The sequence below is a fragment of the Eleutherodactylus coqui genome, chromosome 11 (genome assembly GCF_035609145.1).
Source record: "Eleutherodactylus coqui strain aEleCoq1 chromosome 11, aEleCoq1.hap1, whole genome shotgun sequence".
Classification (NCBI taxonomy): domain Eukaryota; kingdom Metazoa; phylum Chordata; class Amphibia; order Anura; family Eleutherodactylidae; genus Eleutherodactylus; species Eleutherodactylus coqui.
Genome location: NC_089847.1, coordinates 80,602,677 through 80,628,564, shown reverse-complemented (window position 1 = coordinate 80,628,564; position 25,888 = coordinate 80,602,677). Strand labels below are relative to the sequence as shown.

General features: G+C 44.4%; 1 protein-coding gene across 2 annotated transcripts in view; it reads left to right on the top strand.

Moving 5' to 3' along the window:
• Nucleotides 1–316: 316 nt before the first annotated feature.
• Nucleotides 317–25,888, top strand: part of RCOR2 (REST corepressor 2) — a 33,944-nt gene continuing 8,372 nt past the window's right edge. The window contains exons 1-5 of one of the 2 annotated variants that reach the window (XM_066582780.1): nt 317–444; nt 844–1,020; nt 16,764–16,820; nt 21,289–21,366; nt 23,962–24,014. In XM_066582780.1, the coding sequence (XP_066438877.1) occupies nt 900–1,020; nt 16,764–16,820; nt 21,289–21,366; nt 23,962–24,014 (309 nt within the window). In that variant the 5' untranslated portion in view covers nt 317–444; nt 844–899. Of the gene's footprint in view, nt 459–843; nt 1,021–16,763; nt 16,821–21,288; nt 21,367–23,961; nt 24,015–25,888 lie in introns of both variants that reach the window. The other variant, XM_066582782.1, reaches the window with a different exon arrangement.

Sequence of the window (25,888 nt, the reverse complement as noted above, 5' to 3'; positions counted from 1 at the left end):
CGCTGTATCTATGGCCAGCTCTGACAACCCTCGCACAATGGCTGCAAGGCAAAAAAAAGTTAGAGATGAGAGACGGTAAGTGGGGGGATGGGAGGGTAAGTGACTGGAGGCAGGGGAGGAGGAGAGGGTACTTGTGATGAGGGAGGGTGACGAGAGGGTGAGAGGAGGGAGGTCACATTGGGTGATGCCGGCAGCTGTGCACTCACATGGTGAGACGGCGCGGAGTGATGCCTACACGGGAGTGAGGCGGCTGCGGCGGATCTTGATGCGAGCAGGCTGCTTGTGTGTGGTTGCTCTCATTGTGACTGAGCGGCACAGGGAAGCACTGGACTCCCCTCCTCTGATACTTTGTGTCTCCTCATCCATCCCATGCCCCGTGCTGCCTACAAGGGATACATTACCTCCGCAAACTTTTCTCTGTGCCACACACAAGCAGAGCTCCAGGTATAGATGATGATGTATGTATAATCTTGTACTCTGCCCAGTCCTGCAACTCTCACGTCCCTTTATCCCTCACCTAAAACAATGTCACTTGGGTTCTTTTGTTGCCATTATTGAATCCGCTGGGGTTTCTCCGCTGTGAATTCTGGACTTGTTATATTGCTGATTGATTTATGTTTTTAACCAACTTAAAAAGAAAAAACTGTGAATTTCTGGGAGGCATCTCCCTCCTTTAACCCCATTCCTGTAATTGGCTTCCCCAATAAAATAACTTGAACCCGTTTGTGCCATGCTGACTTTCCCCAAACAGTGGGCTTTAATCTGTGAAGTCTAATATTGGAATCTGTACTTTGCTTCATTGCAACTTTGTTCACTGTATCTCTTTAATTTTTATTTTTGGAGGTTTGTCAAGGAGATACAGCATCCTATCAAGGATTGAAGGGTTAAAGGAACCAGCAATGCCCTCCGTGATGGATAAGTCTCCAGGCTCCACTCCAATCATCTCTCGTAACCGAGCCAAATCAGACAGCTTGGGAAGCAATTCCGAGGGGGACAGCAGCGAGGATGAAGCACCAAGGGGTGAGGGTTCAGGAATCTCCAGAATGATGGACTTGTCTTAGGGCCTCCTCATTGTCTTGCTAAACTGCTCTGGTAGAGAATGGGTTAAGGGCTTCCTTGAACTAAAAGGATTAAGGTCTGTTTTGCATTACTCTGGCATGGGAGGAGTAGGGGTGTATTCACACAAGCGGAAAACTCTGACTGATGATGATACGCTCTAAAACTTGCGTTTCTGGTTGCGAGCACAATGCGTTTTTGCTTAAAAAAATGTGATTTTCTTCACATGCGTACATAGATGCGACGCAAGGGCTTCCAATGGTAAAAAGTCATATGGCGCGTAAGTGTGTGGCGCTTTTTCTTTTTGAAAGATCTCATAGGCAATAATGGGTAATTTCTTATGAGGAATCGCCCAAAAATAGAACATGCAGCAATTTTTCAATCTTGCCGCATCATTGCGAGAGAAATCGCTCCGGCGAATAAACGCATTGAAATCATGTGCTGTCTACACGCACAAGTTTCGTCCATATCGCTATCAGGCAGAACTCGCGCGTGAAACTTACCCGTGTGAATACACCCTTAAAGAGAATAGGGTAATGACTGCTTTAACAGTTCTGTAGAAGGGAAGGGTTAAGAATTGTCTACCATCCATCTGGGAGAATGGGTCAATGGCTGCTCTTCAGCTTCCTAGCAGGGTCCAGTGCAGCTCCATATAGAATGTTTTAGGATCTGCTACATAGCAGGAACAGGTTATGGTACATGGAACTGCTATGCAGAAAATGGGTTAATATCTGCTCTCCGACCCCTCAAGGCCTTATTCACACTCCGTATTCTCATCAGTATTTGGAAGCTAAAACAGGAGTGTCTCCCACAGAGGGTGTAATGGAGATATTTGTATTTCTTCCGTATTTTAGACCCACTCCTGCTATTGGCTTTCAAAAACTGATGCAAGATACTGACTGAAATACTGATATGAGAAAGTGGTCTTAAGGGTTTCTTTTGTTTTGAGACAGAAGGAAGAAAAGGTTTGCTTTGACTTGTAGCCCCTGGAAGAAAATGGGTTAAGGGCTGCTGTGTAGCTCTCTGGAAAATGAGGGATTGAGTGCTGTCATGCTGTTCCCGGGCAGGAAATGTGTTGGGGGCTTCCTAACCGCCATCCAGCAGGAGAGATGGGTAGCAGCTTTCTGGTAGGATAAGGAATGAATGCTACCACACAGCTCTCCAATAAGACGAAGGCTGAGTTCAGCTCTGGCAGGACAATGGCTGAATGCTACCTCTGGCAGGACAAGAGTTGAGTGCTGCAGAATTATATTCTGATGAGTCTTTTATGGGGTTAGTTGGTGCTTTGCTTCACTGTAGTTAATAAGGGGAGGTGATATTGGATATTCTGTAGCTACTCTACACTACGAGTTACTGGTGGGGTTCTAGGATGATTCAGAAGTAAGACTTGGGAGGGCAAATTTCAGGAGTCTTATAGAAAAATGTACATCTAGTAGATTTGTTGCTGAAATTTCTGAAGATCTGCTGATCTGAATGAGCTTATTTTGATGGCATATGTGGATTTCTTGAAGCCCCATTCAGATGAATGAAACAGTTGCAGAAATTTCTGCCACAATACTGCCATGTGTGAATTTCACCCTAATCCTAGGATGCGCTCCTATTAGACAGCTTGCTTGCGGGCCATATTTCATATTTGTCTGGTCTTTGTCAGTAGTTAATTACCTCTGGAGCTTTCTGTTCGCGCTTGGCTTGCAGCTGCCCTTGTTATACTGACCTTTCTTGCTTTCTGTTATCTGTTTTACTTGATCCCTTGTTCTCTAGAGCCGCCTTTTCTTCTCTCAGTCCTTCTAAATTCTCTGTTTTCTATTCTGTTTTCTAGATGTAGTTGCTCTCTGGACTTTCTCTACTTTCTCTCTACTTATGACCTCTGCCTTTTTTTTTTTGGTTCTACTTGTCTGTTTTCCTGCCATCTGGGTAGCTGTCCTGGTAAATCTTGTGTGATGACGCTAGCTTGCCTCCACCCCTACGCCCACTTGCTGCTGTGTATTCATTCATTAATTTCTGCTGATGCCCTTCAGTAGTGCCAGTCTAGACACTTGCTGTCAGTTCTGTCTCTGTACATCTCTAACGCCTGATTTTAATTTATTTATTTGTTACCTTCTTAATTTTATTCTGATGCTATACGACCTCTTATTTGTTTATTGTACAATTCACACCCCATACTTATATAGCCTAATAGACAATACATAAAGAATGGAAAAGAAATGAGCCCTGATGGCCTGGCATAGAATAGGCTTCTACAGATGTGATGAAGAAGCATTGCCTTTACAGGGCTTCCTGTTTTGGCTCCACCTCCTTTTTTCTTTTTTTACCAGATCAAAATTCTATCTTCTTCTCGGCTTTTCTCTAATGGAGCTAATGTTTAACATTTTTCTTAGGATCTATGTATCCCCGTTTTGCCATTTCTAATGAATGTTGCTAAAAGCTTGCATTCAGATTTTGAGTCATTTTTTCTTTTTTTTTTTTTTTTCTTTCCTGCTGTTTTTGAAAAGAATGGGTGCATTCCTCTGGTTCAGGCATCTATGCCTTAAGGCTGGCTTCACACAGACATGTTTGCGCACACAAAGTTTGCACATTCAATATGCAGAGAATAGAACCCATTGATTTTAATGGATTTGTTCAAATGCACATATTTTGGTGGCCGCATTTCGGCTATGCAAAAAGAAATAGAACATGCTCAATCTTTTTTACATATTTGTGCACTAAAAGACCCCATAGTCGTCAAAGCGGGGTGTGCAAATACGCACGCAATATGCAAGGAGATGCGTGAAACCTTGCGCAGGAGAAAGAACACATCTGGAACTAACTAGACGACCTAACCTTTTCCAATGGGGTGTGTCTGTGTCCTGTGCACTAAGACATGCCCTGTGGAAAGAAAAACTACAGTAAAATGTGCAGATGTACATAAAAAAAGCCTCGTTCATAGCTCAAAGAAGTTGCAATAAGGCACGCACAATTGCGCTTACACTTGTGTGAAGCCGGCCTAAGGATAGATTTTTGTTAAACGGATTGTCTGGTTTAGAAAACTAATTTTCAGATCCCTTATTAGGGTATGCTTACATGTAGCATATATGCTGCATATTTCCTTCCTACCCTACAGTTTTGCTTGTGCATTTTCCCTACAGCGCCACCACAGGGGAAATGTAGCGTTACATAGCGCCTTTTCAGATAAATGAGTTGTCAGTGTAGTACAGGACTGGTCCTAATCAAGTGATTCTCTATGTAACAGTTTGCTGCTTGGATTGTGACATGAGTTTCCTGAACATGGGTAACTGTGAGTTAAGGGAGGGGTTCTAATGGTGTATATGAAAATGAACTGAGCAACCCCTTCTATAGCTCTACACATCTGACCTGTTTATAGCCCTTAGTCCTGTATTTGGACCACACAACCCAACAAGAAAAGCAGCCACCAGTATCACTCCTCTAATACAAGAATATTTATCGTCAGTTAACTTCTGAATATTCTTGTATTAGAGGAGTGATACCATTAATAATGAGGACATTATACAGTAACTAAGTTTTTGAAGTACTGAGGCGCCTTCACCAGGCAGGTTACGAATGACCAACTGGGCGAAATGCACAGCGTTTGTTACGTCAAGACATTTTTATATATTGCTGCAGATGGATGGGTAACAGAGGTCAGAGCAGTTCAGAAATGCATAGCCAATCTGATGGGGTGTGAAGTGTCCAAGTTGTGGGTCATAAATCCAAGCACTTAGGAGTTGTTTTACTGCAAATTCGGCATGCAGTTACAATTTTGGCAGATATGCAAATGATCAGAGTTTTGGCATAAGATGAACAGTATTGCTACCTGAGGCCTTAAAAGTGGTTCTCCCTCTGGCCTATAAAAAGGCTCTGAGGCTACTTGTGTGTACCTCACCCCCCCTTCCATTCCTTGAGTAGAGCTTGTTGACCACCTAGACACCTCTATGGTGCAGTCAAAGAGATTTTGCCAAGTAAAGAGTTTGAGAGAGGGTGCATTATTGGGATGTGTGAAGCTGGCTGGTTGTATCACTGAATTTCCACCACTTGGGCCGTTCTGAGCAAACTGTTAGGAGGTATTGAGACCAGGGAATGCGTGAGAATGCCCTCGACAGACCACTAGTACAAAAAGGATCGTCTGATTGTGCAACAAGCACAAGCAGCTCCAACTCTTTAGTTGTCTGCCATCCAGAGACAGGTGGCGCCATTGTTAGAGGCAACGGCAAGTGTCAGAACCACTTTCAGGAGTTTGACTAAGGCTGCCTGTCCACGGGTGTTGTGGTAGGCAGATGGATCTCCACTGGTCAGCCTGACAGATAAGCTGACCGCGGAGAATCGCAATGATTCTCCGCTCATGGACGGGGGGGGGGGGGGGGAGTGCTCTTCATAGCAACGCTATGGAGAGATTTCACTGCGTTCCCCGCGACCGGATTATCACTGCGGGAAATGCAATGAAAACCCGCCCGTGGATAGGCAGCCTAAAGGACATTTGGTCTCATGATGCCCAGTAAGTGTACTGCCCTTGACACCCACTTGACTTCTCTATTTGTAGTAGTGTCGTGAATGACTAAACTGGACTGCTACGGAGTGGAACTGGATTGCCTTCAGTGACCAGTCCAGGTTTGGTTTGGCCACTGTCTGCGGCCGTGTTTAGGTCTGGAGGCCTAGGGGTGAGCACCTCAATCCTGCCCCCACTGCTGGTGTGATGGTCTGGCGGGGCCATTGCATACGACAGTTGGTCACCCCTACTAGTGGTACAAGGGACAATGACAGGTTAATGCTCCATCACACAGGGTGTCACAGAAATGCCTTTACAACATTGCCACACTTCCATGGCCTGCCAGTTCGCCAGACTTATTGGCAATAGAACATGTATAGGACCATCTGGGGTGCCAATTTCAGTAGACCAAGGGTCCCCAACTCTAGTCCTCCAACAGGTCATGTTTTCAGTATATTTTATGGTAAGAACACCTGTGGTAATGTCTGATGCAATGACAATAATTACATCACATGTGCAACACTGAGGAAATCCTGAAAACATGACCTGTTGGCGGTCCCTGAGGACTGGAGTTGGAACACTGCAGTAGACTACAAGTTTGCATGATCTAGAAGCTGTTACAGTAATTGTGGACCGATATGCTGCAGAATAACATACTGAACCTGGATGCCTCCATGTCTGCCCATATCACATCTTGTATACTATTTAAAGGTAGCCCAACTGGGTACGAGAGCCTGCCATCAAGGGGTCAATTTCTCTGCAATAAATTATTCTATTGCTCTAATATTGTAATCACTTATATCATGGTTACAATCCCTCAAGTTTCATTTAAATTAGACAGCTTCTAGGTATTTGATTTATATATTTTTTTCTTTTTTACTGTGATATATCAAACAAATTGTGAATTAAATTTTATATTTATGTATAAATAGAATTTGCATACTTCCTTAACTTTTGAAATGTCCTATAAATTTTCGTCTAAAGGCCCATTTACACTGAAAGATAATCACTCAAATGACATTTTGAGTGACCGTTTTGAGCGATCATCTTTGCATATCTCTAAGTAGCTAATTGGCTACTTAAGAATTAATGCAGGCAGAGCAGGATACCTCCGATAGCTCTGAGAACAAAGCAGCTGTTTTGTATATGCAAACAGCTGCATTGTTCTCGGAGCTTTCAGCTGGTGTCCCGCTGAGAACTGCCAGTGGGATACCAGCTGAAAAAATACTAACAGCGCCGCCCACTGAGAATCGTCGTGCGGCGCTGATAACGGTCATCGGTGATTTCTAGGTTTTGGAGCAGCTTGGTCGCACGCTTTTCTGTTGCGGCCGACGCTCCAATAGAGGAGAGTGTGGCCGCAACAGAAAAAAAAAATAATGGACATGCTGAGGCTGGTGAATCCGCTCTACAACGCCAGCTTTGCCGTGATGGATTCGCTGTCCCGTGTGGATGAGATTTCTGAGAAATCTCTTCCACGTGGCTGGCTAAAACTGGATTTAGCGGCCGCAGGCGGATTCGCCGCGGCAAATCCGCCCTGTGTGACCCCAGCCTAAGACTTTTTTTTTCCTCTTTATACAAGAGTTTAGATATCGAAAAATTAAAGGAAGCAAAAAAAACTACACAATTTGTATAACCACATCCATAATCTGTATTACAAAATATTACATTATTTAACCAGCATGGTAAATTCTGTAAATGTGGAAGCAAAATGATCAGTAAGCTTCGCACCCCCCAACACAGAAATAAACTTAATTGTAAAATGGTATGTACATGAAATTGGTACCAATAAAAACCACAAGTGGTCCCACTAAAAGACAGACATGCCACAGCTCCGTCCATGGAAAATTAAAAACGTTCTAGTCATGGAATGTGGCGCTACATAGTCTTTTTGTTAAACAAAAAAAGTTATATGGTGCAAAAGTAGTAAAACATAAAGTCTCTATAAATTTTGGTGTTGCCATAATCGTAATAACCCGTAGAACAAAGGTAACATAATTATACCACACGATGAAAGCCACAAAAATAAACAATGGTAATTTTTTTTCCCCCTGAGGGGGTGGGGGTTGGGGGTAGGTAAAACCTAGGTTTTTTTTTTGTTTTTTTTTTAAAAAAAACAAATGTACTCAAAACTGATTCCTATAAAAAATAAAGCTCACCCTGCAAAATACAAGGTGTCATTCAGCTACATTGATAAAAAAAAATTGTGACTATTGGAAAACAAAAGGAAAAAATTACTGGCTCTTAAGTGTAAAATTAGTAATGTCATTAATGGGTTAAAAATGCACTTAAAGGGGTTGTCCCGCGCCGAAACGGGTTTTTTTTTTTTTCAACCCCCCCCCCGTTCGGCGCGAGACAACCCCGATGCAGGGAGGTAAAGAAAGCTCACCGGAGCGCTTACCTGAATCCCCGCGCTCCGGTGACTTCTCTACTCACCGCTGAAGATGGCCTCTTCCTCCGTGGACCGCAGCTCTTCTGTGCGGTCCACTGCCGATTCCAGCCTCCTGATTGGCTGGAATCGGCACGTGACGGGGCGGAGCTACACGGAGCCCCATAGAAGACTGCAGAAGACCCGGACTGCGCAAGCGCGGCTAATTTGGCCATCGGAGGGCGAAAATTAGTCGGCACCATGGAGACGAGGACGCCAGCAACGGAGCAGGTAAGTATAAAACTTTTTATAACTTCTGCATGGCTCATAATTAATGCACAATGTACATTACAAAGTGCATTATTATGGCCATGCAGAAGTGTACAGACCCACTTGCTGCCTCGGGACAACCCCTTTAAGGAAACTAGGTCCTGTGCCAACTATATTTTCATAAGAGATTAATTCAAAATCTACAATAAAAAAGTGACACTTTCTAGAGGGCTTTTCCAATTTTAACGAGACTGTTGAGGCGTTGCACCTTGGCTGAGGATATAAGCCAAACCAATGTCATCTTCATTAAAAAAAAATGCCCACCCTACTATGCAATTAGGAGGAGCAAGAACCCAGAAATGGCTGTCTGTCGGTGTCTGGAGAAGACTGACCTTAGTAAATCAGAGCATGAATGCCTTCTTAAATATATTGGTAAAGTATCCCTTAGTTTTAGGTAGTTTTTACATTTTAATCAAAGAATCAAGTAAACAACTATGCAGATGCCAATTCCCCACCTCATAATGGTGATTCATTACTATAGGGAATATATTGTTTATAAGAAGATGGTATTATCAGTGTATAGGTTATACCATATCCAGCTTTGTTTTTCCGACCTTCAATTCCCTTTGTTTTGACTTGTCGCTGGCATAACTATAGGACAGTGGTGGCGTACCTATGGCACGCGTGCCAGAGATGGCAGAGTCCTCCCTGCTGACGCACCGCCGTCAGCCGCTCACCACATTAGTGAATACCGGCAGGAGCCGCAACTCCCTTGCCAGTATTCACTCAGCTGCGCTGGTCCCAGCGCACACTATGACTTCAGTGTGCAGCTGGGATCCTCTTCCCGTGACGTCTCCTCTTGGGTTCCACGAGAGCACCCCCTGGAGGTGTCTGGCAGCACACTGATGTCACAGTGTGCACCTGGGATCAGCGCTGCTAGCAGCGCTGAGCAGAGGAGCAGCAGAGCTTCCACAAGGAGGAGGGGGTAAGTATATGGGTCTCAGGGGGTCACTGTTACCGCTGGGGCCGCGCTGTCGGCTGTCACTGTTACCACTGGGGACCACTTTGGGGGTTTTCACTGTTACCGCTGGTGTATGTTTACACGTGGCGGAAATTACCGTGGCAAATTCTGCAGCATTTCCACATCTAAAAAGCAGTCAAAATCGTCGCGCTGTCTATTTTGAAGCGGCCATGTCCTTTTTATAACAACGGACGTAAAAATCATATGTCGTGATGAGCATTGCTATGGAAAGCGCCGGCCCCTGTCCACGAGCGGAGAATCATTGTTCTCCGCGATCAGCCTATCTATCAGATAGGGCTGATCAGCAGAGATTTGGCGGCGGCTCCCGCGGCGATCTGCCATGGGACTTCGCAATGCCCGTGGACAGGGGGCCTTAACTATGCCCCTGCTTGTAGTTCATTGCTTTTGTTACCTTAAACACTAGGAAGTTGAGGAGATATAGTTACCTTTTTATATCGGTCTCCTCATATTCCTAATTGATACTTCTCCTCCCTATCCCTTGTTTGTTTTTAGCATATTTGTGGCAAACTATTCTTTATAGTGCCTTCTCTGCACCATTTACCCTCTTTGCTATGGCTTTAGAGTCTACACTTTTTGTCCTGAACTAAATCACTGTTTTTCAACCCCTATAGAGATGATTATTTTACCTTTGCTGCTGCTTTGTGTGTGTGTGTGTGTGTGTGTGTGTGTGTGTGTAATATTTATATTCCTGAATGGCTTTACACTCTGAAAAGTGGACGGGACGTCTTGGAACGCGAACCGGCAGATTTATGTATATACCAGAAATGTACACCAGGTCAGCACTGTCGTACATTTCTAAAAAGGCAGTTCATGGAGGAGCCAGGGATGCTTTTAATATATGGAGAGACGTGCGCGTCTTCATGTACAAAGTGCCCCATGTGCTGGGTAAAAATCATACTAAGCAAGGTGTTAAAGATGTCGGGCTTGGTTAATTTCCTCCTGTGTCCTCACATCCCGATTACTCCCATATTTGGGGGGAAAAAACATGGCTGATGCCAGACTTTATTTATAAATTGTTACATTGGTTAGTCTGTTGCCAATTGGGCACTACCAATCCCATGGAAAGTTAGCTGGCTTCGTTTCGGTCTGCCAGGACCAGCTTGCATCCTGGTGTGGTCTTTCCTAGTTGGCAGTAATGTCAGCCACCTAGCCCACCTCCCACTGGCTTACACAAGGCACTCTGTTGCCACATTGTCAGCTTGGCATTCTCTTTGAGATTCGCTCTTAACACTTACGTAGCCCACAGGCAGCCAGCTTTACCGCTGACAGCAGTAATTCCCTGCATTATGGGGACCTCTTTGTTGCTTCAACCAGGCTGCAGTGCTGCATTTCTGCCAGAAAAAGTAGGGTTCCCCACCAAATGCCCTATTTTCTGCCACCCAATTTACAAGGCCTGCCACCAAATGTGCATTCCAGGTGTCCAAACCTACTTTTGAGTTGCACTCCATTGCATTGGTAGAATCCCTTGAATTTAAGCGCTGTCAGATAATGACTTTACAAATTTAGCAATGGAACAATTAACCCCCTTCCTGGATCTCTCAACGGCCTGTATTGATGCTGCCAGGTTCCATTTTCTTCTCTATATTATGGAGGACCTAGTAAGTACTAGCACTATATAAGTTGTTAACCAGCAGTTAATGTACGTTCGTACTTAGCCTATGAGCTGCAAAGACATGTTATGGTGATCATTATCGCCTGCATGAATGATCATAATGTATTGTTTTTTTTTTTCCCCTGCCACCATTTCAAGCCTCTATCCTTGAACCAGTGGACTGAGCATATGTCTTCTGGCAGTCTTTGTTGAGGACTGTACGCTCTCAATCCTGCTGTCTGGGTGGCCCAATGGACAAAGGAATGGCCAATAATCCAGACTGTTCCCCTGTTTAGAAGAAAGAGATAAGGTAACAGGTGTCTGGTCTGGTGTAGGTGAGGTTTGCTCTTTACCCTGTGCACATACGATTTGAATACATCTGACCTCCACCTGCCTAGGTGCTTAATCAAGCATCCCCTGGCTGCTGCCTTGGGATGCTATCTAGACTGAAAGAATGAAATTTATACCTCTTTCCCTATAAACCTGCCTTATGCAGAGCCTTCTCAAGACTGCATGAAACGTGACAGCATGGATCTTAGAAAAACCTCAAGGGATGTTGTCTGATGGTTAAAAGCTTCTTGAGCTTTCCACATAGGTGGGTCCTTTCCTGATGATGATCACCCATGCCCCTGCACCTCTCTGGTTGGTTTTGGACTTTGCAACAAAACTCATTACCTTGTCCCCAAGCAACTGGACATCGCCCACTACCATGCCAGGATTGGAATACTACTTGGTTTATGTAGAATACGCCTGAAAAGGTTAAGTATGAGTGCCATGGAGAATGTTTTCTCATGTTCATTGGAGAAAATGGTCGATGGAGCCATAACTATCTTTTCCAGTCTCCCTGAGTCTATTGGTTCGCACTTGTCTGGCTCCTTATCTTAGCTCTGGTGCCAGCCTTTCAACACCTCTCCATGAGGGATAGCATTGCATCTTCTACCTTGAAGAGCCTGGAGAAGAAAGGCACAGCTACCATCGTGGCTTTACCTTTTCCCACACCTTCATTGCACTGAGGAGCTTTCAAAGGATCCTTATAAGTTTTCCTCTTGGTAGTGGTCAAGGAGGCTTAATCACCTTGCCCAAAGTTGCTTGGATGCAGTCCATGTGCTATCAGGGAATTTGATGAGATCGCCCGCATTGGAATAACAAGCTGCCAGAGGTGGTTAAGACATTGCTCACTAAGGTTTGCAGCGCTTGGAACGTTGACACTCTGGTTGCCTGTGCAGAATACAATATGCCGATTTGTGGAGTTGGTTTGCCCATAACTTCACAGCAATGACTATGTGGAATAGCTCTAATAATGTCATATTGTGCTACAGGTTACTATACACCCAGAGCTGTGGCCATTTCTTCATCTTCACATGCATTGTCCTTTGGAAGTATACCATATAAACTGGAGCATCATTGACTAGCTGAAACTCTTGCTTTGATCTAGGGGACTCAACCCATACTTCCACCCCTGTTGGACTCCTGAGGAAATGTCTACCACACTGTCAAATCCCCCCTTTAAGGCTTTGGTTATTCTGATTTTCTAGAAGGGTTTTGTTTTTGTTTTGTTTTTTTTCCTCTTTACTCCTGCTGTGCTTCTTTCTAGCTTTTTGTAGAATATTCCTCCAACCAGTATTGCTCTACATGCAAAGTTCAACAACCCTATCATTGGCTGCAACTTTCAACATGATTCTTGCTCTGTCTCTCATCGCCATAACAGTGGCCTGAAACCTATTGCCCGACAATGGACAAGCTTTTAAATGAGTCTATCTCTATGTATAGGAATTTCATGGTGGGTCAATGGTCTTCTCATGGGCATAGGGACACCCTAAAATCTTCCATGAGTTGTTCAACTAGCTGCTTTTCTGACCTGCAGACGAGACTTTGTGTAGGGCCCATAATTGGGTAGTTATCCAGATAATAAGCAGTACAGGGCAAGCCGGATGCCATTTCTTTGGATCAGTGCAAGAAGCATCTAAACATCTTAAAGAGTTTGCAAGATATTGCGCAGCCCATTGTTAGGCATTTGTTGATTCTAGTATCAGCTGTGGAAAAACCCACCAGTGAACTTGTGGCTGTCCACATGCAATGGCAAAAGCCTGAAAGCAGACTGTGGGGACGTTGGCCATTAATGCTCACCTGCCTAGGGTCTTTAACATTAAGATTGTACCTTTGAAACGTTGATAATAAACCTCGCACAGTTCACTGTCAATTGCATCATTCATGGATCTGCATTGAGTGGTATGATTTATGCTGGATCATCTCGAAATTTCTTTTGCAAATGTATTTGTTTTCTTGCAGCAGGTTTCGCTGGAGTTGTTGGATCCATGGTGTTTGCAAACCCCTGCTACATGCATGTATTGCCCTAACTCCCCACTTGGTTCAGGTTCCTGTTTGGTAAAATATGCTAGCATAAACACATGTATTTTGAGGACCCCATATTATCTGTTGATTTATCCTTTGATGAATCCATGGATGATTCAACAATCGGGACGACATGGGCAGTTGTGCCATGGGTATTGCAGGTGTGGGTGGTGTGTCACCTGCATATTGTGGCCCCCTCCCCGCTCTGGCCACTTGCACCTCAATCCTGGCCTACATGACCTTTCACTCTCTTGATAACCTTAGGCAATCCTCAAGGCTTTTATCTCCATACCTGGATCTCCGTTGTCTAGATAACTACATGGGACTGCTCACGCTGCTTCTTTATGGGGTTGTCCCGCGATAGCAAGTGGGGTTATGCACTTCTGTATGGCCATATTAATGCACTTTGTAATATACATCGTGCATTAAATATGAGCCATACAGAAGTTATTCACTTACCTGCTCCGTTGCTGGCGTCCCCGTTGCCATGGTGCCGTCTAACTTCAGCGTCTAATCACCGGATTAGACGCGCTTGCGCAGATGGGTCTTTCCTCTTCGGCTCCCTCCGGCATCATCGGCGTTTTGGCTCCGCCCCCTTGTACGCGGCATCGCGTAGCTCCGCCCCTGTCACATGTGCCGATTCCAGCCAATCAGGAGGCTGGAATCGGCACATGTGACGTAGCGGAGCTACGCGATGCCGCGTACAAGGGGGCGGAGCCAAAACGCCGATGATGCCGGAGGGAGCCGAAGAGGAAAGACCCATCTGCGCAAGCGCGTCTAATCCGGTGATTAGACGCTGAAGTTAGACGGCACCATGGCAACGGGGACGCCAGCAACGGAGCAGGTAAGTGAATAACTTCTGTATGGCTCATATTTAATGCACGATGTATATTACAAAGTGCATTAATATGGCCATACAGAAGTGTATAACCCCACTTGCTATCGCGGGACAACCCTTAATGGAGATGCTGCATGATACCGGGTAAGGGTAACTGCTTGAAGATTGTGAAATCCAGTTTACAGTGCATGGACCACGCTCCAGACAAACCCAATGGATAGCTTAGATAGGAAAAATGTCCAGCATCCGACTAAGGTTTTTAGTAAACAAATACAGAAATTGATATCTCAAGGTTTTTTGTTAAGGGTTTTGCCCTTTAACGGCAATGATTTTCTTGTTTCTGCTTCTATTACCTGTACTATGCATTTATGAAAGGTGCATCAGGATAGTGTCACTGCCTATCTGTTCTTATCCCCAGTGTTCCTGAGTATATTCAGGAAAGGAAAGATTTACCTACAGTTTGAGATTATTTATTTATTTGTTAGTTGGGGCAATACACTTGGTTGAGTTGTGATGTTCTTTCCTTATACACTTCCTTTCCTCATTGAGTTGCGATTTCATCTCTTGAATTGTATCTCAAAAATCATAGTCAATGTACAGCAAAGTTAATGGAATACATGATACATGTATGCTTTCCTGATGACGATTTTTAACTTTTAATGTTGTGTTTTTTTGGGTTTTTTTTTTTAATATTCGAGTGGTGTCTCTATGGGTAGGAAATGTCCCCTCTCTAGCTAATTGGATTATGGGGTGGTTGAATCAATCAAATCACGCCTGTCAAATTTTCTAGATACATTCAGTGGAAACGGGCACATGCCAGTACAGCCACCTTTCTATTAAAGTATATATAGAATGCAGCAGTGAGGAATTTATGAATGGGAATCGGGTAATATTTGCATGCAATTTGTATAGTGGACTCCAGAATAAACTTTGTGTGGGCCCTGGGCACCTTAGTATGACACTGTTAACCTTGCCCATCCTGTCCGCGCAATTAAAGCAATATTCATAGATGAACGTGTACCTGCTAAGCAGAACTGTTCTTGATGCTAAAACAAATCCTTAGAATTGATAAATATTCTAACTCTAGCAAGTCTCCTAAATCTACAACCCCAAATCACAAAAAACGTTAAAACACTGTAAAAATGTAAAGAAAAAATGCAATGATTTTGAAATCTCATCTAACCATATCAGAAGGTAAAAGGGAGACCTTCTTCTATTTCATTATTATTCATATTTATAAGTCTTCATCACTATATCCAGTTCATTAAGGTTTTTATTTCTGGTTCTTTTTACCATATCATTGTATAGTTTTTTTTGTTTTAGTAATTGATTGTGAATACACATTACTCCTCATTAGTTGATATTTTAACTGGGCATTGGATTCTTCAGTGAGCATGCTATGAGCAAGAACTACTTTCTTGTCTGACATGTATAAGTAGTTCACCCTGTGACGTCCTGTTCTTGTACAAGGTGATATGGAAAATAAATCATTTTATTCTTTGGAAAGCCCATGAGTGCTGGACATTTTCCTTTGTTTGCTACTTGCTTGAAGCTCTGATCTCTGCCTCTGAAGGGCCTACTTTTTCACTTTGACCCTGTGGGATTGCTGGAGACAGTTGACTTCAGATACCCCCAATGAAAAGAAAACACCACACTGAGCATAGAGGGTTTTGAAAAACCACCACAGACCCAAAAATCACCTGCGTGTTGTATGTTTCATAACTCGATGTTGACCTGCAGCTTACTGGGGCATTTTTCCAATATGTAACAAAATTCGGAACAAATCACGTAAAACACATAAATGCACCATAAAACAAAAAAACAACTCTTATAATTTTTAGGAAGAACAAAGCATAGACATACGCTTTGTTTAAAAAAAATGTATAAGCCCCTAGAAGGAGTTGTCGTTTTGACCATGAGACTCTTCTACGTCACAATGAAAGAGGTTTCGCCTAGTTAACAGAGTTCTTTTGAGGAGGTGCAAAAAGCCGGATGGTCATATTGATGAATTGCCCATCACTTGGGCTATTCTGACCAGACTGTTATCAGGTGTTGGGACCAGTGGATGTGTGAGCCAGTCAACAGCTGAAAGAAACTGATGATTGGCTGCAACAGTCACGTGGCCCTTCCGTTGGGGTTGACATTGCTAGCTCCCAGCACCTGGTAGTGGAAACCAGTGGGGACTGAAGAGACTGCAATGGCAGGTAGTGTGGTAGGGTAAGTAATAGCAGGTAAGTTATTTTAATACTGCAGGTTGAGCAGTAGCCCTAATATCTGCCACGAGGTGAAAGAGGGGCAGACAAAAGCCTTCAATACACATTAGATGTTAGTAATATGTATTAGCAATTTGAAGCCCATTTCCTTTGACTTTTTTTTTTTTACTTTTCTTTTCACTTCTGGTTAAAATATAAAGTTTATTTTACGTCTGAAAACTTTTCTTCTACAGAATTGCGTTTTAAAAAAATTAAGTGTCAAGCTGAAGGTACATCTCCATACAATATTATTATATATGCTGCATAAGTTCTGCAGAATTAAAGAGTTGTGTGAGTGAATGAAATATATATAGTAAAACTTTTATTTGAGCTTTTCTTCTATCTGCAGTCTGTTTTTGTTTATCTAATGCTTTTATGAATACTATTTGTCTTGTATTTACCTGCCATTTTGTTATCCTGCCTGTATAAATGCTGCTTGTTTGGATTTTATTGGTTGGGTTTCCTTCATTTTCATGGCTGGACTTTTTACCATTTTTTTGTCATCTTTTCCTTCTAGACACGATGATCCGAGTGGGTTCGGATTACCAGGCTCAGATTCCAGACTATAAAGCAGGTAAAACCTCCTTCAGGCGACTTTAAATATTAGAAAGTTAATTGATGTGGAGCTGCAAATCACTTGCATAGAGCTAAAGTTATATGATAAAATTCTTGATGCTTACCGCTGCTATTAGCTGGAGTTTACTGCAAGGTATAAACAGCAGATTTGTATCAATTTATTTAGACCAGAAAAATGGGTATAAAATTAATAATCGGATGCCGGACCTGTCAAGATGAAGAAAACCATGCTGTGGATATTAAGATTAAAAATAAAATTCAAACTTTTGGGATCACTGATGGAGAATCTGCGACTAATTTTAAAAACATTCTTTTGAATCTGGTAAATGTTTTATTCAGGGACCTTTCGCACGAAATGTAATTTATGACGCAGGATGCAGCCAAAGTCACAGCTGCAGAATTCCACTTGAATATCTGCAGGTCTGACTGCGGATTTTGATGCAGGTTTCAAGCTATTTCCAGTTCTCCATCAAAATCTGCAGGTAGCTTGTGGAATTTACCATGGCTTGTGGTGCGTCCTGCAGCATATTTCCGTCTTATGTGAAAGGTCCATTAGTAGCTTTACTATAATACAGTGGTACCTCGGGATGCAAGCGCCTCAGCTTACGAGTTTTTTGACTTGCGAGCAGGCTCTCTCCCGAATTTTTGCTCCAGTTTACGAGCAAAAACTCGGGTTACGAGCCTCCTTGCAAGTTAAAAAATGATACAAATCTAATTGTGTCTCTAAAATGAGAGGAATGATGGACTAGATGGGCAGCCGTCTAGCAGATCCCATTGTTGATTCCAGAAGTCTCCCTTCCGTCCTCGGATGTTCTTTCAGTAAAAAGAAAAATTTGTATTCAATGCACAAATTTATTTTCTTCAGCTTCAAAAGAGCACCTTGTATGCACCATGGAGCATTTCTGAACCGATGAAACGGTGAGGTGTTAGTTTAGAGATGCAGTAATGTCAGTAATGACTGTGAATCTGTCAGTAGACTGTGCTGCTCTATGGACGTGCTACATAGTAGGGGGACAGGGCTACTCTGCTTTTAGCCAGAAGGCAAAAAAAAACTACTATCTTTTGGCTAGTAGGATCAATCAGAGAATAGAGATCAATCCATTCATGAGGAACGAACTCCCCTCATTGCCCTCATGGTGCTTGAGCTGCTGATGCACACCAGCCAGCCTTGAACTGAACCTCTCACCAGGTTCATGCTGCCCGAACCTTGCTCAGCATGAAACTAGGACAGATGCGCCCATTCAGTCAATGTATGCTTTAAAAAAAAAAATAAAAAAAAATTGAAGTTTGATTCAGTTGGAATGGAGTTTGGAGTTAGGCAGGCCAGGCTGGGCTCTGCCTACGTCATAAAGCATGACAGTCCTCTTTCTATACACAAGTAGAGAGAGGAGTTGTTGCTCTTGATGCTGCAGGTTGGGAGATCCCAGCGCTGCCTGCCCCTTTGATTCGAGAGCTGAGCTCCAGTTTTTTTCTGCAATACAGCAGCATTTTAGAATAAAACCTACATTGGCTCCATAGACTTATCTGTCCTGGGTTCATGCTGCCCGTGGCAGACTCTTATGTGGCTGTAGCATCAAACTTGTAAGTCATTTATTGCTTCTGGAAGCACATCTACACTGCTCACTATTTCTCCAGTATCCTCCATGATGCTGTTAATTTTGTGTATTAGAGGTAAGGAGTAGAATCTGCCACATTCTCCATGTGCATTATATAGAACACAACGTGGTATCCAGCAGCTCAGTCAACTGAAATTTAGAGATGGAGACCGGAGTGAGGAAAACCAATGAAAAATACAAATCGTATAATGGCCAGAAAGTGTTTTTCCTCATGTACATTCATACAGCAACTTATTCTGCAAAGTTAGGTAGGCTTTAAATCCTTGCTGAGAGGGAAGCGCAATTCTCATGTATATACCAGACTGATAAACTGTATCCTCTGTATGATTGGTCCTAGTCACCAAATGACACAGTACTTTATTTTTTCTGACATTTTTGGCTAATAGGAGTATGGACTTTGTACCCATTCTATGCAGCCCGTACATAGAGAAGCATAGTCTGATATATCTGCCTTAAAGTGAACCTGCCAGGTCAAACATGTTGTCCAGAATGCAGGCATCATGTTATTGGGCAGGAGGAGCTGAGCAGATTGATTATATAGTTTTATTGGGAGAGATTCAGTAGAACTTGTATTTCGTTCATTTATATATCTGCTGATTCTGAGCTGAACAGTCCAATGGGCGGTCCTATCAGTGACTGATAGACTGTGACTGACTGCACATACAGAGGTAGCCAACAATCACTGATGGGACCGCCCATTGGACTGTCCAGCTCAGAATTGGTAGATCTATAAATGAATAATATAGTATATTAGGCCAATAAAAGACATATGTCCATCTAGTTCAGCCTATTTCCCCTCCAATGTTGATCCGGATGAAAGCAAAAGCTCCAATGAGATAGAAGCCGATTTTCTTCATTTAAGGGAGTCCTTAAAGTCCTTCCTGACTCCAATCTGGTAATGGGAATGATCCCTGGCCCCTCTGAAGTTATTAGTTACTATAACATGTACTGTATTTTTTGCTTTGCGATGGACCTGATGATAAGACTCATCTAGGTTTTAGGCCGGCTTCCCACGACTGTGACGGGCTCCCCCGCGGAATTCCGCGGCGGAGCCCGTCACGGCGCCGCCCCAGAGACCCTAATACTTCCGGATCCGTCGTCCTCCATCCCGCATGACACTTCGGCGCGCATGTGCAATAGAGCGCGTGACGCACCGGCCGCGTCATATGAAGCGGCTGGTGGTGGGCGGGGAAGCTGTTTCACGCTATCTTCCGCTGTGCTACAGCGGAAGATAGCGTGATGGATGCTTCCATTGACTGCAATGGAAGCCGGCCGCGCGTACACCCGCAGCAAATAGAGCATGCCGCGGGTGAGGTCGGGTGATTTCACGGTGCGGAATTCCGCGATGGAATTCCGCACCGTGAGCGTTGAGCTATTAGGTTCAATAGAACCTAATAGCTGCGGGCAACGTGGCGGATTTTCAACGCGTATTACGTGACAGAAATTTGTCCATGGGAAGGAGCCCTTAGAGGAGGAAAATAGGCAAGAAAAATATTTTGAACTCACCCAGGTTAGTCAGTGAAGTATTACAGGAGGATAAAGAGCAGTAGTACTGCATCAGAATGAAGTCTATACCACTTGTCAACCTGCCATTCAGGATCCAGGGACAGCTGAATGTAAATGTCATGGTGATCTTTTTACTTGTCACCCATTGAAATGTATATATTTCAACACAACTAGGCATCAATCGTCTGTACCTAAGGGTGGCTCCCCCTCCCCTGCTATGGAGACGGCATCTGTGTGATAAGAAGGGTGGGAGAGCTGCCCCGTATGTACAGATGATTGGGGGAAGCAGGGGAGCAGCAGCAGTTCCCTCCGGTGGTGCTCACTAATCAGCTGTCATACGGGCTGCCGCTATGGAACAGACATGTGATCCTTATCGCACAGCTGTCAGCACCATAGCGGGGGTGGGGCTGGGGGAAGGAGAGCAGCCCATATGAACAGCTGAATACTGAGCACCCTGCTGCTCCCCCGCCTCCGAGAATTGGCTGTTAGTATGGGTGGCTCTCCTCCCCTGCTATGGATGTGGTCCCGGATGGCAGCTGTGTGAGAAGGATTTGCGATCCTTTTCACATGGCTGCCGATTTTAGAAATTTTTATTTTTTATTTATTTTTATTTTTTGATGACCAAACACCTTTTTAAGCATTTTATTTCCTTCTCAGGAATCCTATTTCAGTGTGTTCTACATCTCAGATTAAGGCCGTCAGTGTGTACCTGTCATTACTCATCTTTTTCAGCTCTGATTGATTTATTATTTTTTCACCCTGCACCGTCACTAGGCAATGATGTGGAATCTGCGGCCTGTCCACAATGTTAATTGTGGATGGGTCGGATGGCTTCCATTGACTTCAATGGAAGCCATCTGCGCAAAACTGGGGCATGCTGCCCGTGTGCCTAATGCAGTTATAAGATGGTTATTTCCAAAATGCCCCGTTCTCCATATATTAATTTCCGTGCCCTCTTGTTGTTGACAGATCTTTGTCTGGGAAACCCACCACGTCTGCTATCTAGTAGTGTTGGCCGGCACTTGTTACTCCTCCTTTCACCTAAATGTGGTGGCCGGGATGTCGGGAGCGCATGTGCTCTGGCTCCAGACCTGCCTACGCTGTTCTCTGCCCTGTCCTTCAGTAGAAGGGCTTCTGGACGGTGTATACAGCAAGGACTTGTTCCTGCTGCTCAGAAGCCAGTTGTGATTGGTGACTTTTGCAATAATTAAGTTATAAATCTAACATGTTAATATTGTGTGTCATATAGCAATTTAATATCCATTACTGTACCTTCTTACAATCGGAGACCTATGTGGCCTTTTGACACAGTTGATCGTTGAACTCCCTGACTTTTCTCTACAGATTATGCGGCACAGAATGGGGTCGAGATGAAGGGAATGTTAGTATGGTCACCAAGTCATTTTGTATCAGATGCCAAATGTAAGTTTGCCATATGTTGTTCTTATAGTAGTATTCATTCTGCTACAAGTCTAACTTTAACTCGGATGTTCGGAGCCACTTTTGGGGTTTCCATTATTGACAGCAAGAATAGTGCAGCATGCAGAGAAATTCTTTCCTTCAAAATAATGGGAACCCTAGTGGATCCCGTTATACATCAACACGATGAGACCTATGATGGGTCTGTCACAGATCTATGTGAATTTCAAACTACCATCATGACTTCCGTTTATATTGGCAGCCATGATGGTTAGCTTGCCGGCGCTGATTGGCTAAGATAGTCAATGAAGGGCTGTGATTGGGCATTGAGCCAGCGCCGAGAACCAATCGCAGCAGTCTATTGCTGGAAGTGGGGTTCTCAAACCTGGCCTACGGCAATAGACTTGAGAGTGCAGGGGAAGACCGGATCAGCGGCAGAGACCAGCGGCCGCAACCTGGACGGCAGTGGTCAGGTAAGTATTCCTTTTTTTTTTTTTTCTCTCTATCTATTGTGGCTCGGACTGATTTTCGGGGTAGGGCTTCTATTGCAAGCCCTCCCCCCGAAAAACGGTGAGCGGTTAATGCTGCGAAAAATGCGGCACTGAATGTTGCCGTGTTTTCAGCAGTGCTGAAACTGCTGCCCATTCATTTCAATCGGCGACAGGGCTGAAAACGTCCAAAATAGAACATGCAACGCTGTCAAAGCGCAGCGTTGAAGATGCTGCGTATTTTCAGCCCTGTGTGAGCAGTCCCATTGACATGAGTGGGAGCGTTGTACAGCGTTTAGCACTGCTCTGAAAAAGCTGTGCTAAACACTGTACAAAAACGCCTGTGTTAGAGGCTAAGGCTGGGTTCACACAGGGCGGATTCCTGTCGGAAATCTCGCGGTTTGGCCGCAGCAAAAACCGCGAGATTTCCGCCGGGTGAACCGCCGCGATTTAAGCCGCGGCGGCTTTGAAGCGGTCCGGCCGCTTGCTTTTCCGTTGCGGCCGGCGCTCCCATAGAGGAGCGCGCGGCCGTGACGAAAATAAAAAAAAAAAAAAAAAGTAAATAGACATGCTGCATCTTTTGAAACAGCGGCTGCGGTGGCCGCAGCCGCGGTTTCAGCTGGATTTACCGCAGCGGATTGGCCGTCCCGTGTGGACGAGGTTTCTGAGAAATCTCGCCCACATGGCTGGCTAATCCCGAGATTAGCGGCCGCCCTGTGTGAACCCAGCCTAAGAGCAGAAACTGAAAACCTGTACATGGTTGTCCTTCCAGCCGAGGAGTAGATACAGTGTTATCTGTGGGTTACATGCATTGGCAGTAGCTGCACAAATCTCTGCTAGTTTACAACAATGTATCACTCTGCACCTGGGCTGTTCAGCTGTGACTTGGGTCTCATTCACACGTGCAGAAGCGCATTTCGGCCATGTCAATACACTGCATATTTACACCACCGAAATGTGTTTGTCACCACGCATTTCACTCCCTCCAGCATATCTTTTTGTGTGCAAAACACTTTGTATTTGCACATGCAAAATAAGGGCGTGCAAAATCGATTGTGTGTAAATATGCAGCAAATGCACAGGAAACCTGCGTATTTACGCATGCCCATTGATTTCAGCATGCATAGTACCAAGATAAGACATGCTGCGTATTTTTTCATGAGTTGCGTGAAAAAATACATTCATGTGAATGAATGCATTGTAATCAATGGGTTCTCTTAACTGTGTTACGTGTGCAAAAGTTGCACATGTAATACTTGGTGCGAATATGCTTGTGTGAACAAGCCCTTATAGGCCTCCTGCAGAATTTCCGCTCGTGCCTGCCTGCATAGGATTGCATTACAAAACGTAATCCTGTGCAGACGGCCGTGATTTGTCCGTGTAAAAACACACACACGGAAAACAAAAAGCGGCTTCCTCTATTTCTGCAAGACCCGCACAGAAATGTCACTCCCGACACGCGCTCTGCTCTGCGCAGCCGGCAGCCAGCACATCACAAAGCAGACGCGGTAGAAGCTGAGCCGTACTGGTCACTGCAGGGGCGCAGGTCGGATCCCGTTACGAGAATTCTTGCAGCGAGATCCGACCCGGCCATCTGCAGTCGGCCATACTCGGAGCTGCCTTTTATCAACTATTATAGGATAGGTTTAGAGTCTGATCATGGGTTCTCTCCGCTCTTCCCCTTTTCTTCTCCCTGCTATATGTTCTATTTTTGAGCGTCGTCAAAAACGTGGTTTCAAGTTGTGCCACGTTTTCAGCAGCACTGAAACCGCTGCCCATTCATTTCAATGGGCGACGCACAGCTGAAAATGGACAAAGATAGAACATTCATCGCTGTCATCGCAGTGATGCTGCGTTTGGATTCCTGTGTGAGCAGCCCCATTGAAATGAATGGGAGCATTGTACAGCGTTTTAGTGCAACGCTGACAAGGCATCGCTAAACGCTGTACAAAACGCCCATGTGAGGGAGGCCTTAGTTGATGGGAAAAAATAAGTTGTGATTATTTTGAATGTGGGGAGGTAAAAACGAAAGCTTTCTTGTCTTGAAAGGGTTAAAGATGAAGTGATCCTTTACGCAGTGATCTTTAATCCTGCTTGCTTTGTTTTGTAGTGGATGAATACATCTTGATGGCAAAGGAGAAACATGGCTACAATGTGGAACAGGTAAGACGGACAATAGGAGGAGACTTGTCCTCTAAACTCCTTCAGTAGCTATCCCTGTGCACCCACAAACAGCCTTTCTTTTTAAAGGGGTTTTCCAGGGAAAGACTGCTGATGACCTATCCTCAGGATGGGCCTATAATGGTTGGGTGGGGTCCACTGCTCGGGACCCCAGCTGATCAGGCATCTGCGCCACAACACACAGGGAATTGAGTGGAAACACTTGGCTCTGACCCTTGGGTAGTGGCCAGCGCTTAGAATTACAGACAAAGCTCTCATTACCATCATTGAGAGCAGCGCTGGCCATGACAGAGGGGTTGGAGCTGCAGATTCTGCTCTGTTCCCTGTATGTTGTGGCACGGACAGCGGGTGCCTGATCAGCTGGGGTCCCGATCAGTAAACCCCACCCAATTAACTGATGACCTAATGTGAAGGGCAGATATCAGCAGTATCTCACTGGAAAACCCCTTTAAGTTCCTTGTCCCCTACAATTCGTTGCTGAAAAACCACCACCTGCCTAAGTAGAAAATGCTATATATTTCTTAGACATTTGTCAGTTTAGTAGCACTTCCACCCATCTGAACCTGGAATTCAGGTGTAACTGTAGTTAATAAGCTTCCCCATATCCTTCATTTCAAGTGCCTGTCTTGACTTCCTGACCCCTCCAGTGTTAAGCTGTAAGGCAATGTAATAAAACTTCTTTTGAGGGGCCTGACATCAGGAACCCCCACCTATTCTGTAGCTCAAGCTAAAATGGCTAATTTTCTAAATTGATAGTGGAGGGTCCAAGCATAGTCATGGGATAACCTGCTTAAGGGGTTATCTGGGGACATAGGATTCTGTAAAACCTGGCTCAGCTTTCAGCATTGAAATAACAGCTTGCATACCTGCCCTCATGCACTCTCCCACCACTGCCGTCCCACCGGCCCTCTGGTCCCTGCTAAATGTCACTTCCGGCAGGGGAATGATGATGACCCGACATGCGAGTCATGTGAGTGCTGCAGCTATTTAACGGCTGAAGGGAGCCAGTGATTGGCTGCAGCGGTCACATAGCCCTTTGGTTGGGGACGTCATCGCTGATTCTCTAACTAGTAGTGACTATCTGCAGGGAGCACAGAAGGGTGATTATGTAACTTATTTTAATGCTACAAGCTGATCAAGCTTTTACAGAATACTATGTCCCTGGATAACCCCTTTAAATGCAGTCCCACCTGAACTTTCATAGTTTGAGTAAAGATGGGATGAATCCACAAGTGGCAGAGAACTCTGCCACAGGCAAATATACTACAAAAGCTGCATGTCTATAATATGGATTTGCATGGGGTGAAATCCACAACAAATCTGCATGCTTATTTTTCCAGCACGTGTGAATTTAGGCCCCCTTCACACTGACGTTGCTGGAAGTTCTGCGATTTAAATCGCAGTGCTTTGCTGCGTTTTACTTTTGTCTTTCAGCACTCCCTATCATTGAGCACTAAACGCTCTAAAATGGAACGGACGCTGCTCGAAAACTGCGGCACTGGAAAGCGCCGCAATTGAGCGGCTGTCTTAAGAGGATCCATTGAAAACAATGGGAGCCTCTGACAGCGTTTAGCACTGTGCTGAAAAAAACATCGTGTGAGGGAGGCCTTAAGCTTTTTTTTTTTTTCCACAACATTTTGTGTATGTCTTTTACTCTGCTTTACACAAAATGGCTATAACTATAAGGCCAGCTGCACACCAGTTTTTGATTTGCGGAATCCGCAATAGTCTCCTGTGTGGATGATCCGCCTTATTCTGGACCAGTTGAAAAAAATGTAACATTTTTCAGATGAGCGGATTGCGATTTCCGCGAGCGGATTTAAAATAGCAGCATGTTCTATTTTTGTGCGGACTCC